Source organism: Puntigrus tetrazona, chromosome 25, assembly GCF_018831695.1.
Source record: "Puntigrus tetrazona isolate hp1 chromosome 25, ASM1883169v1, whole genome shotgun sequence".
NCBI lineage: Eukaryota > Metazoa > Chordata > Actinopteri > Cypriniformes > Cyprinidae > Puntigrus > Puntigrus tetrazona.
Genome location: NC_056723.1, coordinates 14,733,846 through 14,752,305, shown reverse-complemented (window position 1 = coordinate 14,752,305; position 18,460 = coordinate 14,733,846). Strand labels below are relative to the sequence as shown.

General features: G+C 39.2%; 1 protein-coding gene across 1 annotated transcript; it reads right to left on the bottom strand.

The window, feature by feature from the left end:
* Positions 1–10,803: 10,803 nt before the first annotated feature.
* igf2b (insulin-like growth factor 2b) lies at positions 10,804–17,921 on the bottom strand. Its single transcript, XM_043227998.1, has 4 exons — positions 17,733–17,921; positions 16,362–16,512; positions 14,381–14,562; positions 10,804–13,809 (listed from the first exon to the last, which is right to left on the bottom strand). The coding sequence occupies exons 1-4, from the start codon at positions 17,799–17,801 to the stop codon at positions 13,573–13,575; spliced, it is 639 nt and encodes a 212-aa protein (XP_043083933.1). The 5' UTR covers positions 17,802–17,921; the 3' UTR covers positions 10,804–13,572.
* Positions 17,922–18,460: the final 539 nt, after the last annotated feature.

Sequence of the window (18,460 nt, the reverse complement as noted above, 5' to 3'; positions counted from 1 at the left end):
ATACAAATATAAAAAAATCTGAGATGCTTTTATAATGATGTTTCACTTCAAATGTAAAAATTCAATGACACACTTTAACGGGCTTGAGTCAGATCATTATGTCAACGTTATATAGTTTCCTCGTCTCTTTTTGTTAATTGCCTCTCTTGCGGTTGGTTGCTGATTTTCCTATTCTAATAATGCCAATTGCTCCGGAACAAACAGATACCATGCTGCCACTCATCATTAGTCACAAAGTCTTGCGTACAGCTCACAAACAGAAAAGACGTTGTAATTTGTGGTGTGAAAGAGTACTGGCTGGCCCTGTACAAGAGCAGTTCTGGATGCGGTCCCATCTGCATTAATGGAGCATTAAAGTGAAACTGACAGTTTTCAGAGAAAGGGGTGGTGCAGGGAAAAAAGAAGAAGAAAAAACTACCAATAGGCAAGTTGTTTTGGTCTAGTGCCACAATTGCAATTTTCTCAAAAGCTCTTATTGGGAGATGAAGGTGGGTAGGCTAACGAAGATGCTAAAGACCACAGTGTTTAGTGTCACTTGCTAGTGCACCTTATGAGATAAGGCTTCTAGCTGGCTTCTGTTACACTCACCCCCATTGATCCTTACTCCCCATTCGGGTCACGGCACCAACGGCAGTTTTTTTTAGTTTTTTATTTTAAAAAAAGCCAAATGTTGAAATGCCAAGAGCCAGATATTATATATACAATGAGGATGTCACAATATCAGATTTTTACTACATGATTATTGTTGCCATTATTGTATTCAAACTATGAAAGTAGAGAGGCAAAGAAAGCTATATGTAAAAATATATATAAAGAAATCGTAACTGTACCAATGTGTAAAAAAAACCCTTCGTGTTAAGCCGTCGACATGATTTTAATATGCCATTTAACTGTATAGGTTATTTATGTATTTATTTAAGGTAAAAGACAAACTGTCCGCAAGCAACATTGCTGTATCTCCCATTTGAACTGAATAGTACTGCATTTAAAATCTATAGCCCATATGGATTTTTCATTCCATACCATAGATCCTTAAATCTTGAAACGGTTATTAAAGTGGTTTGAACGTCGAGAGACCCCCCAAAAAAATAGGAACGGAAGAAAACCACAGACATGGTACAATAAAAAAAGTTGTGTGAGGTCTAGCGCAAGATTTTGGTTGCACCGAATATTATTAATGACTCATACAGTGACCGCACAAGTTTTTGGTCTAACTGAGCTGAAACATTTTCAAATACCATTATACTATTCATTGCTATGATGGGAAAGCAGATGGGAAGCATCTATAATATCTCTTACAGCTTTTGTTTTAACCATTGGTACACAACTTTTGGCGATTCTTTTATACTTACCTAAATGCTATAAAACCGGCACAAAATAATTGCATTTAGAAAGTTATTAGATACTCCAAGGTTCTGTAAAGCGATAAAAGATTGACTACCTTATCAACGTTATTTTGTCCATTTAATGAGTCAGTATGCTGCCAACTGGCTGAGGTTAAGCACACATTCAGAACAGATATCCATCACTACCGTACCCTTCACCGCTCAAGAGGCATGTGATATTCAATCCAGTTTAATCTAGATTCATTTTAAACTGGGTGCATAATACTAGACCCGCTAACTGATGAACTCGCATCAGAATCCTCCAGAAGAAATGACTTCAATATCTCATTTGTTTCTCCACAATATAAAGAAATCCAATTGAGCAAGTTTGTCATTGTTGCTGTGGCTTTTATTCAGTTTTGAGATAATGAGCTTTTGGTGACCTTTCAAATACTTTACCTCTTAATTTTGTGCTTAACAAACAAAATAAGGCATGCATTCTGTTATTTGTACCATAAAAACAGCTGAAATCGCAACACAGCCCTTGTCTTTTTAACTTACGTGCATGTGCTGTTTTGTCATGTACTTCACTTGATGGCATAAAACCCAGAAGTGACTGCATATTTTCTTTATTGGGTTGCATTGTCTGATAAAAAAATATGTAAATAAGTCTAGAATAATTGTATTGGGAATTTGCCTGATTTAAAAAAAGAATATGAAGCATATAAGGTAAACAAATGCAAAGGGTTTATGCGGTATGATAATCTATGATCAAGTAACATTTCAGGACTTTTCAAGCAGGCTACTTTTCTCTGCAAGCATTCTGCAACACTGCTCAGAAGAGTTCTCAAATTCTCACGGTACATCAAAATCTGCCAAAGGTATGCAAACAAAAAAATAATTTTAAGTGTCTTCTCACGAGAAAAAAAAAAAGCTTTCATGTACTTACTATGCGTCAAGACGTTTCTCATTTGAGTTGAATTCCTCCGATTTTAGGAGAAACATCTGGACCAAAGTTCATACCTAAACATAACTGAGAGCTCCATCAAGTCTCTGGAACTATAAAAGAGCAAACTCTAAACAATACAGCGGGTCGGTTTGTGGGCACCAAAATGCAATTCATCAAACATCCCAAGCCAACTGTGAGTCCGACCTAATGAAAATGAATGCCTTTTTAATCAGATGGTATCTAGTTCCCGCTAAAAGTTGCAAAACAATTCTGGAATTACAGCCGATCAATTTCAGTTGCAAATTCTGCAGCACAATAACTCTATCAAGAAATCCACCCTTTTATCTCACCTGTTTATCAATGGTTAGACTATAAACCAGTCAGTGATGTCTCTGGGATCGCACGTGTTGCTCTGTGACCGTGGAGCCCTTCTGGCATCAAGCCACGGAGCAACTGTACAGTATAACCTTCGGTAGTTGCAGTTGAGTGAACCCGTAAACATCGCTAGCTCATATAGCTAGCCGGCACGCACACTGTAGGCATCTACGAGAAATGTCGCAATAAAACGTTTTCATGCTAGATGGCTGTCTTTGTACTTCAGTCCTCGGTTTTTCTTTTTCCAAAACCCATATAGATACTTCATTCACGGCCGGTATTTTGATTGTGGTTAGTTTCGTATTTCCACAGCATCATTTTTAATCATAGTGTTTTTGTGTTGATGGCCAGAACTATGGTTACTGTAAATATTTTGACCATGTTTGGCATGTTCACCTACATTTCGTTTCTCGTACCGAAACAGTTCCCGGTTATTTGACCGCAACATGGCAGGTAGACCGATAACTAATCTTGTGGTTGAGTTTTAGGTTAGCGCTAGCTTAGCATCGGTGCCGTGTGATGGCCTTTAGGGAACGACAAGGTAAAATCTTGTGATTTATCTAAGATGAATCTAAATTCATGTTTCATATGGAACACCATTTAATCTTCACTTTTTAACAAACCAGTGCTATTTCAGATACTATTATAGTTTTTGAAATATTTTAAATAGTTTTTATATTTATAGTTTAAGGTTAAATTTTTGCTGTTTTGTCATTTTTACTATTTTGTTGTTTTTCAAAAATACAGCCTATATATATATATATATATATATATATATATATATATATATATATATATATATATATATATATACACACTTTTTTTTTTTATTTAGTTGAAATGCGTCAATTTCTACAAAGCTCATCGTTCTGAAAAGTGCGGTGTGCTCTGATTGGCCAGCTCTCCGATGCGTTGTTATTGGCCAATCACTTCAAGTGTGAGGGTAGTGATACGCCCCTTACCATATTAGGAAACTGTCACACATGTGGACTCCTTTGTTGTTGTTTTTGTCTTGTGCCATGTGCTCTGTTTGCGCTACCTTCCGTTCCTGTTAATTGTATCATTGTCTTCAGGTGTCTCTTGTTAATTTAGTCAATTACTTTGTGTATTTATTCCTTGTGCGTTTCAGTTCACTTTGTCCGATCGTTGTCGTCTATATGTGTGGTTATTTTCTGCTTGCCTCTTTGTAAGGATGTTGTTTCTTTTGCGCTTGGAAGATTAAAAGATCTATGTTTGTAGCATTCCCGTCTAGCGCTCCTTCTCTCGCAAACCACACCCTGACAGAAACACACCGACTTTCCACGACATGAGTGACAACACTACAGCGAGAGTAAAGGTTACGACTTCTTTCTTTGCGTGAAACATTTTGAAGAAGATATGTATGGACGAGTCTATTATAAAGAATATGCTCTGGGTTTGGGACTTTACCGTAAAACGAAGACAAAGGAAAACTTGAAATAAGAACTTCTCAAATGTGTGCATAAACCAAAAAAGGTTTTTACATTATCAACGGTTCGTCGAACATTTTGACCGACTCTGAATGGCTGCCAACATCGCAGGCAAACATTATCACATTGGCAGCAAGATCAGACAATCACAGCTTTAAGTTTGATTTCTCACCCAGTTTTTTTTTGACAACCACAACCTCTCTTGAGGAAAAACACCTCAGCTCAGCATGTTCTTTCTGGCTGCACCTTGCAGCACATTTAGACTCAAAACTGCTGATCAGGTTACTACAAGCGTTGCACACCTGTTTCTCACAGGTGCGCGTTACGCTCACAGTGAAAGTGACGTGTCCCCACAGCAGCCCTAGTGGCCCAAAGTCGTCCTTCGTAGCTGGAAAGTTGCCTTCGCATATAAAAGTTGCACCGATTCTTTGTATTGAAAACAAACAGAAGCGGTCACTAATGAACACATGCTGAACCATCGCAGTTTCTTTCAGCATGAGGCTCTGGCCACTGATAAGACTTGGCCAAAGTGCACACTCTGAGAAGCGTTACTCGTGGTTGGTCGGACGCACGGGATGCATTGGAACACCAGCCAACTATTGAAAGCAGATTGGCAACGTCTGACAAGTTTTGGCCAGACCAGAAAGGCCACCGTTGGTTTTCTTGGGTAGAGCGTGGCCAGGCATTCCTCTACAAGCGACAGCTCCTCTAATTACTCCCGTCTGAAAGGAAGCAAAAGGGGGTCACTTCCTTGAACCGAGCAAACTCTTCAAACCTCCATGTTTTTTTTATGCGCTTCCGCTTTGTTTAAAGATTAAAGCATCTAAATTTCATGTTTTTTTTCTGCTTCACTTTTTTCCAAAAGGCCTGATTTCATAATGAAATCAATTTCACTCCACATCCCAGCCAATGCTGTGTTTGTTATAGCAGGAGCAGCACATAAAGACGAGATTGTATTTCTTCTGTGCTCAACAAAGCGATCTAATTGTCTGTTCCTAATCAACCACTATCATGAGGAAGGCTTTCTAATTATGTAACCATAGTTTCTGACTTGTAAACAATAGATGGACATTGTGTATTTATGAATTATCTTTAAGGCATGGGGCATGACATACGCTTTATTTTACTTGGTCAAGCACTTGTAAATTATATTTAATGGGTTAAACACCACTGGCTAACTAGGTTCGATACATGAGGCCAGTATAACAGTCACTGGCCTATTACCTGAGTGTGTTATTTTTCATTTTTCTGGCCAATCATTCTTCCAGTAACACCGCCACCCCCACCCTTTTTAATGCATGCTTTATTTATAGCTTTTCAAATGTTCAGGTAAAAATCTATATGTGATTGTCATGCAAAGATATTCTCATGCATTTTTCATGAATTGTTGTGTGACCCAACTGAACGCCACCGTATGCGTGTGTGACAAGGCCGATGGACATACATATTTCCGTTTAAAAGCTACCAGTCTATATTCAGCCATTACGTGAATGTATTACCAGCAACAATCTTTGCTAAATCATACAGGTTTGTTATGTATTATGAATATGGCAAGATATAAGAAGATAATGTAACAATCTTAGACTATGGTAATTTTACAGTCTATATTTTATTGTATCTAACTGACAAGCACCTACCAATGGGGCATGTTAATATTATAAGTTTATAATAAGTTTATAATAAGTTTATTAAATATATATGTCAGTTAGTGCATTTACTAAAGTTAACAAGTTTAGCGTCATTTTAGATATAAATGTCCCCTCAACAGTTTTACAAATTTAGATTTGCTAGAAAACAGTAGCATAATACTCACCCTAATGTTGTCGATGAAATTTGAAAAGCTTTAAAATGCCTTTCTGCATTTTGGTGTGTCAGCTGGCAGACTTGCAATACAATGGACAGCATTTGCAACAATTCAAGGAAGTTCTTGTAAACTCAAAAGTCATCTTCTCCTCGGCCATTTTAGAAAGCTCTTCGTTAAGAACAATGGCTTCTGGCGCAGCACCAGATGTAAGTAAAGGTCCTGAGGAAAAAAACTTGGAAGTGAGCGTGCATAGAGAACATTGTGCATTAAAACATTCATCTGTGTTTATTAATGCACTATATTGATATTAACAGCTGACTAATGATTTGCATCTTAAACCTCTCTCTATTTCTATCTCTATGTTAAACATATGCTTTGTGCTGGAATTCATGTTCTTCTCCTGTGAACGGTAAACGTCACCTACTATTTCATTGGCCATCTCAATTAATTTGCCACTGATCCGCTGATCCGAAGCACCTTGTATGTCCAGTGGTTGCGCAAATGACTTATCGGAGCCACAAACATATGTAGACTTGCACGTTAATTCTTGCATTTTAGTATTTCTAGATCTTAACATGCTATGTACGAAGAATGAATATATGTCGGTATGCAGTTTTTCCCATATTGCTTGAGTGCCAGTGTTTCTACACATAAATCTGTACATAAGTTTATTAAATTAAACAATCCCATTAAGTATTAAATAAGCATGAAACCTATGCTTTCTCGCTACGTTGTGAATATGAATACTGTCTCAAAAACTTTGGCTTGTTGAGGCAGTGTTTCCCTTCAGATCTGTGAGACTGTGGTGGACCTACAATCTAGTTCTTTATAGGTTCCCAGCTATAAAGAACTAGAACTACGCGTTCACGGCATGCTGTAATTACCGTAATTCTGAGACGACTACACATAATGCTGTGCTCTCAGCTGTTCCACGTTCTCAGACTTGGAGGTAGAGCCTAAGGCCCAATCCCTTTTCTGCACTTTCTACACTCTTAGCCATTCCCCTTTCCCTTACCCCTCCGTTTATCACATTTTTTTGGGTTGGAGGCATCGGTGAAGGACCAGATAGCACTTCAAACAAACATTTTTCGGGACCAGACCTTAAACAAAGAGCTATGAATAATCACAGCGCAAACTTGCTAAAGCAGCAACATGGCTACCCAAGAAAATGAAGAGAAATGTTCGCTAAGGCTGGCTAACGTTAAACCATTAATGTTACTGACAGCACGACAGTGCCCAGCACTACCTGGCAACCACATAAATTCTCATATACACGCTATAATCTGCATGGCAACACCCTGGCAGTTGCTACGCTAACAAATATCTAGCAATTCCTCTGAAAAAAAAAAACAACCTACAAGCACATAACTTACTCCAAAGCAACTGCATAGAATCGAGCTGCAACCATCTTGAAACGTCCTTAAAATCAACTAAATAAAACTGCATATCAATGACTTAGCAAAATTGCTATATAATTGAATCTATGTGTTTTACGTCGACGTGATGGAACATTATGAGAAATGTATTACCAACCACTTGCAAAAGTTCACTGAGTACACGTGAACGATAAGCTTTTTGAAATATTCATTCACGTTGTAAAGACACTGTTCTCCGATTGAAATCTATGGCAGGGAAATGGAAGCGGCCGTTAATATTTAAACCCGCCACACTGCACTAAATTAAACAAGCAGGTTAACGTCTTGCAACATTTAACGTTTTCTCTCATCCTCTAACGAAATCCACGTGGAGTCTTGAGGGTATTTATCGAGCGCTGCCATCATTATAGCGTGCAACAGACGAAAAGTAGTCACTACCACACGCCAGGTTGCCTGCTGCCATGGTTCACTAGTTGATCTGTCACACACTAGTGCTCTGTGCGTTAAAGTGCAGCCTCTGACAGCTAAAAGGAATCTAAAAGGCTTCAAGGAAGAGCTAGTAGTCCTTAGTCAGCTGTTCTGGACAGTAAACGGCCAACCGCGGAGAAGTGCCGGCGGGATTACACGAACGAAAGCTGATTCATCTTAAAGGTATATTGTACCTTAAAATGACCCTACTTGACTCACTGTTTTTCTTGTCACTTCTGCTCCTCTCGCTAATTAATAGGTTAACAAGCGAGGGATTTATGGGCGCCCATAATGATGTGGGACCGCAAAAGTCAATTTGATTTATACGTCAACTGAAAGTTGAACAAACAAGCTTTCCATTGAAGCGCGGTTTGTAAACATAGGACGAAATTCGGCAGAGATGCAACTATTTGAAAATCTGGAATAAACTCTAAATACTGAGAAAATCGCCTTTCAGGTTGTCCAAATAAAGTTCTTAGCATTGAATATTACTAATCAGAACTACGTTTTGATATATTTATGGTAGAAAACGTACAAAATATGTTCATGGAACGCGAGCTTTACTTAATATCCTAATTATTTTGCAAGAAAAATCAATCTTTTTAACCAGTTTTGATCATTTTACAATGCATTGCTGGCCAACGCTACAAATCTCATGCTACTTAAGCCTGGTTTTGTGGTCCAGGGTCACATATTCCGATAATCTCTAACATTAACATAACAAAATATATATTATATACTTTGATACTTGGAAAAGTATTCACTAGACTCAATTGCACAGCTGTTAAAAAGATAAATGTTCCGCATTTTAGTTAACCGGAGAGAAAGGGCAAGAAGGCTGCAGACGTGGAGAAAACGTTTGACTAAATATTTTTCTTGGAAGAATGATGAGAGTCTTGTCAGAGGAAAGTCAGCTTATCCATTACCCAGGTACCAGGTGTTGTTAAAAAATAGCCTACCGCCTACACTAAACATGATTTTCAGTACAGGCCCAGAATTCCTAGAGACATGTAGTTAAGCCAATATTACAGATGACGTATTTTTGTAGGCCAACTCAGAAGGTCACATTTCTCTTGTTCCTCGACAAACACCTTTTGAAATATAACTGAAAATAAGTATTGTGATCAAAGTTTTTTCTTTGTTAATCAAGCAAATAATTACAAATAAAATGTTAAGCTTAAATATAATGCTTTTTTTATATTTAAACCCTTTGAAAGATAAAAGCAACGTTGGTAGCTTCAATGACTCTTATGAAAAAAACATTTTCGCTAAGAGTAGTTAGAATAGTTTGCACGAGAGTGATAATAAACACACTGAAGCTACTAGTAAGAAGATGAGTTTACCTGGTTGTTGTGTTGATGCTTAATGTCCTATCGTCTGATTTAGCCACTTGTTTGACCGAAAAAACAATTTAAAAAACTCATCGACTTAATAACGATGGAACCAGAGGCGCTAAAAATTGAACTCATTTTAAGGTACCTGCAGCACAATATTTTCATTGGTGACCACTTTGTGATGGACATCTAGTACTATTATGTGAGTATTCGCCTTCATGTCATTCTGGAGGGTTTTTTTGCATTTGTTTTTTCTGTAGCATGCAAATCGAAAAACATCCAGGCGTTTCATCCATGTTATCTGGAATTCAACCAATCGATTTCCCCACACAGATTTCGCCAAACGAATCAGTCGGTTGGTTTGAAAGTGACTTCTTCGTGAATTGAGCTTCACATCTCTACGCAATTCACAATAGTGTAGTTTTTTAAATTTCACCGGTTGACCACTCCTTTAGAAAGCCTTTTTTTTATAGCAATCAAGCTATTGATCGGTCTGCAGTGCGTAAAGTTTCTGGATCAACGTCCCTGCTTATCCCGACATTACAAGCAACCAGTCGTGTTCAAAAATGCTGTTCCAGGAACTCGTCCATTACTTGGTGAAATCACGGTGACCCAGTTTATATTGTGCTGTATTATGCTGTAATGACAAAATAGTAATGTCATTACCAGCGTGATCGTTATGAAATATATTTCCATGTTTGTGTTGCACGGAAAAAATAAAAGCATACGGGTTTGGGGACGACACATGAGGGCGAGTAAATAATGACAGAGCTGTCTGTCACAGGCGAAATAGTCCTTTTAAAGATTACATTCGGTGTAATAAATGATATTGTGCGATAAAGATCCATTGGAGCTGCTATCTACAATTGCTTAGCTTTGATTATTGCACCTTTGCAGGATGAGGTCATGATCGGTCATGTCTAGATGGTAACCATCGTTCTGTTACGTTCAGATGCTGTTTACTCGGAGTCCGACATCAACAATAGCCTACACTTAACCTTAGCAAACCTACAGAATGAGGCTTGTCATATAAACACTACATCATCTTGATTTAGAGTCCTAGCCTTTGAGATCTGGGAACTTTTTTTCTGGGAAAACTGTACGAAGCAATATTATAATAATGTAAGATTTAAATGGGTATACTGAATTTTCGGTCACCATTCGGTCAAATAAGATGCTCTTTTAAGCGTGATGACATCAATCATCAGATTCTACACAAATTGGGATTTCAATGACGATGCATCTGCCAAAAATAAATAATAATACTGGAGACTGGAGATGTGAGTGCTTGTCACAAAGCTTGAGCTTGAGTTAAACCCTACGTTTTGAGAGAAAACTAAGAATATAGTAACATGATAACATGCAGCATTCAGGCACTAATAACTACAATTTATGTATTAATGGGTACATTTGAGGTACAAATATGCATCTTTTAGGGTACAAACCTACCCCGATGACAGCTTTTGTAGCTTTTTTTTTTATAAGTGTAGTGCGTGAAGCTGTTGTGCATCTGCTCCCAAGACAGTTGCTCACCGTTTGCTCACATTTTAGTGCATTTTCTTTTCCGTTGGCACACTTTTAACTTCTGCGAATCAGCCAGTGCAAAAAAAAAAAAAAAAAAAGATGCTAAAAGCATCACGGAAATTCTGTGCAGGCCTCAACATCTACTAAATGATTTACAATGCGACCCGGCAATAAAAACACATACGCTTGCACATGACTGAAACATGTTCGATAAAATGTTTTTATTGATATTAAAAATGAAAGTACATGAATTGTGCATTTCGGACGTTCTAGCGTGCAGAGGTTAAATCAATTAAAATACACACAGGCTGCGTGGGCTACTGATATTAAACCGTTGCCAATGAAAGACAAAAGATCCCTTCATATTTAGCGCGAAAGGATGTGTTTTCCTTACACGCCTTTTTTTGCATGGAAAGTTAAGTAACCAGTTTGGAAAGAACAACAGCGAATGCAGTCCTTGCAGGAATAACAACAGAAATATGGCAATGTCTTCGGAAATATGGGATGTTTGAATAATAGAAATAATGATAGTGATTAAAATAATTGCACTGCTTCATCACAACTGATATGAATCAGATAAATATTGGATTATCAAGGCAGCGGGATACACTGCAGGCACTTAGACCTTTAAGTTTCAAGGTACTAAGCGATACTATAGTATCATTTTATGACCGTAAAGATGGGGAGCGTACAAAAATCGTTACTGACTTCTTGTGCTTGGCTGAGAAACCGAAAAAAGAAAATGGCCTCGTATTGGGTTTTTCACATAAATCCACTGATATTTCCTGAGTATTAGGGTCACTAAGTACGGTAGCCCTTCAACAACTGCGATGAAGATACATGGAGGACTTGAAAAAACACCCAAACTGAAAGGAAATAAGAGGATTTAGGGCATATTGTTGTAAGATGGCGAGATCGAGGGGATGTGTAACAGTCCGCTCTTGGTGACATCGTTTTGCTTTTTTTACAGCTGCAGTTTAATCGCTCAGCAACAACAGAAAACATTGAACCAGGGACAACACCTCCATCTTCCTGCAGGCTCTTCTCGACCCCAAATACGTGGCTTTCTTTTTGCGGATTTACCTTAGAGAAAGCCAAAAATGACGACTGTGAGAACAGAACTAAAGTGGCTTAAACCGTATCGGGTTGTGTACAATCGCGGCATATAGAGACCGGGTTATCCAGATCCTCGTGAGGAAAGTTTTTTTTTGTTTTTTTTGTAGTCGTTTTTTGTTTTTTAAAAAAAAAACAGAAATCCATTTGGCAGATTAAAAAGCCATGCGGGAGGGAGAGAAAGAGAGAGAGTCTTCTGAGTATGTGCCTATTTTTGTATTACAACATGCCTAAGCGATCCAGGCTACAGCTGCTGTTAAAATATTGATTTTAAAATAGCTCTGTGGCGAACCGAAAGGAAAAAAAAAAAAAGAAAAGAAAAAAAGAAAAGAAATATTTTTTGGTACAAAGCATCTACAAAAAGCATTTACATGTAAAATGGGAAAATAAGAGAGCATATAAAATAAAATCCATCAGTTGAGCATCAGTGCTATGTATATTACTGTATTTGGACCGATTTTAATATATAATTTTATAACAAAATAAATAATGCCTTTATACAGTGCCCATATTTGTATTTAAACAAACAAACAAAAAGAAGCTTGGCGGCTCATTACGCAAGATACAGCTCAGACTAAAAGAATATTACGTGATGTCCCTGGAAACTAATTATAATATATATGTTCATATTTATATTTATATATATATATTTATATATATATATATATTCAAGTATTTGTTTTCAGGCAAAAGCATGTGAATACTACGGATAAACGTTAAAAATATATGTTAGTTGACATTATTGCGTTTTTTCCCTTTGAATTGATATTTGTGCCTTTTTTTCAGAACTGTAAAATAACGTTACAAAAACACAAAGCCTATTTTGCAACAACAAGAATGTCACGGTACCAGAAACCAAACTGGGCTTTTTTTTTTTTTTTTTTTTTTCCTTGAAGCATTTTCACGAAAAAGAACATAGAAAATACAAACATCCCACTTTTTCAAGGTCACAATGTCTTTCTTCCTGCAGTGCAAAGCAGGGGATTTGTGCAGCCACGCTCGAAAGGAGACGAGTTCTCCACGTCCAGGCGTTCGAACATGATCCCTTCGGCGTCCCCACACTTGCTCCTTCCTTTTAACTGCGACGGCGCCGGCGCGGCCCGATGCATACGTCGCGTCTTACGTACACGTCTGCATGCAGCGATATCCCTCGTGCTCTTGTTTTCTCTTTCAAAAGTCACACTTTCCTTAAAACGGAAAGTTTAATAAAGTTTCGAAGGAAAAAAAAAACGTGCTTTTCAACCCCTTCTCCTTTGAGTCCGTTCCCAAAGCTAGCACCATGACATTTTTTGAGCTACGCGTTCATAGTCCATAAAAAAATAGTGCCTTTTTTTATTTACTTAACAAGAACTTTGACGTAATCCGTGGCGATGTGCAATTCGCAGACTCTTCTCTGCTTTTCATTTGTGATTACAAGGTGCTGGAACAGGAATCTAATTTTACAACAATTCCTTACAGTGTGGATGTCCCTTTATAGTTACAGGTGCAAACTAATATGTAAAAGGACTAAAAGAGAGATACTTTTGTCTCGGGAGAATGCAGTGGAATGGGTTCTTTCATGCTAGCTCTAGCTGTTCCTTGTGCTCCGATGTCCTCCGAACCGGCGAAACGTTCAGCGTTCCGCGGCATCTTCATTCTTTTCTTTGCTTCTTCACCTGAATTGAATTCCTCTCGTTTGTGATGTGCCTTTTTGTTGGTGAACAAAACAGCAAGAATAGAAATTGGAAGAGCGTGTGAGCACGTCTGATGGGGAAGGAAGAAGGGTTGTTGAGGACTGCCACAGAAATGACGTCAGAGACAAAAAGCTTTGATCCCCTAGTCTTTTTTTCATCGGCTCTGTGCAAATGATCCTGGTTTCACTTGTGGCTGACGTAGTCTTCTGTGGGAAGAAGGATGGGCGGCAGCTTGCTGGGAAGCGTGATGAGAGGCCTGTGGTGGTGCAGTTGCTCTTGGGCCCTGATTCTCTCCGCCTGCCGCCTAAACTTCTTGGCCCGCAGGATGGCGGGGACGCCCCTCCGTAGCCTCTGGGCGGCCTTTCGTTGCCACATGTCGTATTTGGAATATTTCACGGTCACATGTTTTCTTGGGACCTCCTGTTGCGAGAAAAACAATAACTTTAGAAACTGACTCTAGAGAAAGGTCAGAATTCTCACAGACAGTTTCTACTGGATGATCTCTAAAAATGAGATTCCAAACCCTCTAAGACTCAGAATCTCAGAAAACGGTTTTGTCAAAAACGGCCCAAAATCCAACCGTCAAGACAACTTGAGAATCCACAAAAATTGTTGAAAATTTTTTTTCTAAATATCTTATTTCATGCTCCACATGAAAACACGAAATTAGGATAATAACAAGTAAGTTGCCTAATGACCTAGTCAACATTCTAATCATGTTGAGAGATGCTGGTCTTGTAACCCAATCCAAGTATGTTATGTAAATCAACAGGAAAATTTCAACCTATGTATGACCTCTTCTATCATATCTTTTTCCGCTTGGTCAGCAGTTTTGGGACAATACTTGCTTACTTGTTCCTCACTCTGGCTTACTGTTTTCTTTACCCCACATGCCAGGATGCACAAGTTCAGCAGAAAGAACAGGACGATCAAGATGGTGAGGTTGATAAAGTACTGGAGAGTTTTTCTTGTTTCCTCACAGCTAACATACCTGTTTTAATGTGGGCATCAGCGGGATGACCTGTAGGGATGTGGCTGAAACGTCCCTCTCTGACTTGGCAGGTTTAGCGCAGTACTGTTCTAGAAGAGCTAGGTTACAACTGTTAAAGCAACACTCTTCCACAATCCCACGATTTTGAGAACGTCGACTGTTCGACCTGCTGGTTGGTCGACCTGCGGAGATACAGATGAAGATCATGAGTTCAAGACACTATAGCATTGTTCCGTTTACATTTCAGACAAAGTCACTCAATTCTGTCATTATTTACTCAATTCCAAACCTGCTATGCAATGAAAGTCATTGGAGACTAATATTGTTGCTTGGACAGAGTTCTTTAAAATATCTACTTCCTCAGAAAAAAAGACGCAGTTTTGGAAGGAAAAGAGGGTGAGTTGACAGATGTTTTGGGTGAGCTATTCTTGCAAACTAGCCTTAACTGGTTTGCTGGTTTCTAAGTGATGTTTAGACACATGAGTCAGATAATGATTTGGATGAGTTTGGGGCTTTTGTCAAATAATCAGATTGCTAGTTAAAGTGATAGCCTGGGTGTCTAATTAGTAATCTAGATGAAAAGTTAGAAAAAACAAACTATTACCAGCCAACATACAAGCTAAGACCAGCAAACTAGTATAGATTGATGGGGGTTTTTTTTCAGCTAACCACCAAAATAGTAATGCTGCAAAGCCATCTGACTATCTTAAACCAGACTATAAACTCAGCTAGTTTAAACTATCATTGCAAGAAGGAGATTTGGCTCAAAACTGTCTAAACAGTCACCATTAAACATGCAAACACATTCAACAAACCCTACTAACAAGTCGATGTAAATCAAGCTACAGTGGCCTGATTCTATTGTCAAAGCAGATTTCATTATCGATTCATTGTGTTTTGACTGGGACTCATCTGTGGTGTATAATAAAGCCAAAATCTGTGGCATAAAATGGAGTCTGTTTATTTGTTTTCTCGCCCGGATTGATCTTGTTATGCCGTCTAATTGAGCTGTTCGAAATCGGTTTCGAAGAATTCGCCGGCAGCGCGTTCCCAGAAACGGAAGATCGAAAGCCTACAAATAAGACAGCGAAAGAGTTGAAGGGCAAAAGTCTTTGGATGAGTAAATGGTGGATATCCTTTGACCTTGTCCTTTGCCAGCTCAGCAGAGATAAAGAGAGCATGAAAGAGAGCAAGGGGGAGGGGTAGAAGAACAGACTTGGCATGAAAGAGTGAAGATACAGGACACAGTAATGGAGGAGAGGGAGCCAGACCGGGAAAAGGAAAGAACAATTGATTTTCAGTCAAATATTATGCGAATGATTTGTGCTTCTCACAGTTGCCACGATCTGAAAAGGAGTTCTTGATTGTAGGATGGGAAACATTGAACAAGAGTGGATCTGGTGGATAGAGGGGGGAAAATCTGCGCTGGCCCAAATTGGATAATGATCTTTCGGGGTAGTTAGGCTTCTGCGGCCAAAAGAACACAAAGGCCTTGTCTGTTTGTCAGTGCTGGCGTGAGGAAGACGACAAATATTTAAAAAGTTGCGCTCTCGACCCCCTCCATGCATGGCGAGCGGTGTACTACCAGCAGATGTATCTGATATATCGCATTAAACGTATTGGTTAATATCTGTTACGCTAAACTAGTAATGAAGCTGTCTCAATCCATCCAGCCGTGTAAGAAGACAAACAACTTTTTTTTTCAATTGAGTGTAGCCTGGGAACATTTCTGGAGAGGTGAATGGAATGCCACTTGGGTACTATTACTTTCCCTGGCGGAATGTGCAAGTAAACAACCAGGCCATTGTGGCTCATTTAGCATCCCTTTCATATGCAATCACAGATATCGTGAGAGAATGCGCCCAGTCAGCACAATCTGCCGAGACTTCGCTCGTAACTCTGGTCATTCGTGACATACAATTGGCAGGCTTTCCAACTCCTAAGCAAAAGCAAAGAAAATAAAAAGTGCAAATGTACGTACTGAAATAGAAACCTCTGTCTTCACACACAAACTGTAGAGCGTCCACCAGCTCTCCACCGCATAACGTTTCAGCTGAAGCCACTTCGAAGGCAGACAGGGTTAAAAAAAGTATGCATATGGGCATCCGTATGGACCAGTACATCTTTATGACCTGTGGAGATAAGGTGTTTTAGTTAGTTTAGACAGTTTTAACTTGTGCATTTATGCAAGTATAAAGCTTCTCTTTTTGTGAAGATCCCACGAACGTCTACCTGAACTTAGTACTGAACGTTTTTTCCTAAAGTAACTATTAGGTTAGCTTCCTCAAGGCATTGCATTCAGTAATGCAGTTCTTCGGCGTGTGTATGCATGGGCATCGACTTTTCAATTATCTGCCTGATCACACGGTCAAAATCAGTACATACAGTATGGAAAAGTGTGTCTTCGTGACCTGGAAAGCATGCATTGTAGTTCACATCAGGCGTTTTGGTAAAGCAGGCTACAAAATGCATTAATAATACTGAACATTTTCTCCTTAAACTGCAGTGTTGTTGGTCAGGAGCAGTCTTGAGGAACTGTCATTTGCTTCTCTAATAGTCTCCTATGCAGTTCTTCAAACATTCTGGAAATTTGCATGCATGCACGGCGTCCAACTTTGGACTTCAATCAATTACGCATGCAATCTTTCACCATAAAGATGATGCTTTAATGTCTGATGAATTATCCTCAACATCGTCCGTAGGTATCTGTCATTGGTTCCTCAAGTGCAGTGAATTCGCCAGCCCAGCGCAATTCTTCAAACACACTAGAATTCTACATGCGTGCATCGACTTTTTAATTATCTGCTTAACGCTTGAAGTTCGAGCTTTTATCTCCTTCCTTTACGCTCTTGCACAACCTTCAACAAGTTGCAAGACAGCTCAATACACCCAGCTATCTCATTCCTCACAACTCAGCATATAATTTCCTTAAATCCAGCATTTAAACTGCTGTCGCCCCCTTGCGCAACTTCTTTCTCCTGCGCGCGTTTCCAGAATAAAGTGTCAAGTCGGATTTTATTCGGAAAGCGCTTTTCGAAAGGCACACCGTTTCAAAGCAGCTTTGCAGAAATGCATAGGGTTAATGTTTACCATCTCTTATTGTCCTTATTTAGCAGTTCCGCGCTGTCAAGCTGTTCGGAGCCGTTAGCGAAAACATCTCCAGCGCATTACGCGAACAGCTCGCGCAAGAGAAAACGCGCCTACAAACCTTACCGTACCGTGTCAATTTCTGATTTTTAAAATGCGACTCTATTTTTGCAAGTCTAATTTTTTTTTTTCTGTTTACGCAAGCTCGCAATCATCTCCGGACGCGTCCAAAACTCCGCAAAGGTTGTGAAAAGACTTTCTTTACCTTATTTATGACACTGTCTGTTCTCAAGCAGGTATGGCAAACAGAATGGTGTTTTAGTTGGTCCTCCATGTCAACATAAAAATAAAAAAAAAAACGCCGTGCTGTTGTATTTGGTTAAGAAGGTCGGTTTAGTTTCCCCGGTTGGTGTTGAGATGGTGTGTGGAGCTGTCCCAAAAATCAGGCGACAGGCAAAAGTTCTCTGAGAGAAGTATTATATACCCAAACCCGCCCCTTAACACCCTCTCCACCCCCCGGCCCTCAGGCGCGCATGTCCGTGAGAAGCGGTCAGTCAAGCAGCCCGGCCGAGTTCCCTGCTGCTGTTTTCCAAGAATTCCAGATCACAAAAAGGTCAATGAACGCTAGCTATTATGCCTTAACACCTTATTAAAATGTCCAACATTTTTCTGCGCGACGTCTAGCGAATAGTTATTCCCCGGCACCCAAATCGTAAAAACAACCTCTAAAATGATCACTACTGTAAACTAAAACCAACGCAGGCGCGCACATAAGAAGACGGACGTTTTAGAAACGCAAACGTCATCACTAGCGGCGGGTTCCTGACAAAGTCGATGTGTAAAATTTTACAATGGAAAGTGCCCCGGATGATGAGAGGGTGGGGAGATGAAACGCTTTCTGCCGTCATTTCCTCTGATATCCACCTGCCTTATCGATCCTCGCGCGAATAGTGGCTGTAATGATGGTAATTCACTTTGCAGGCTGACCCGTTC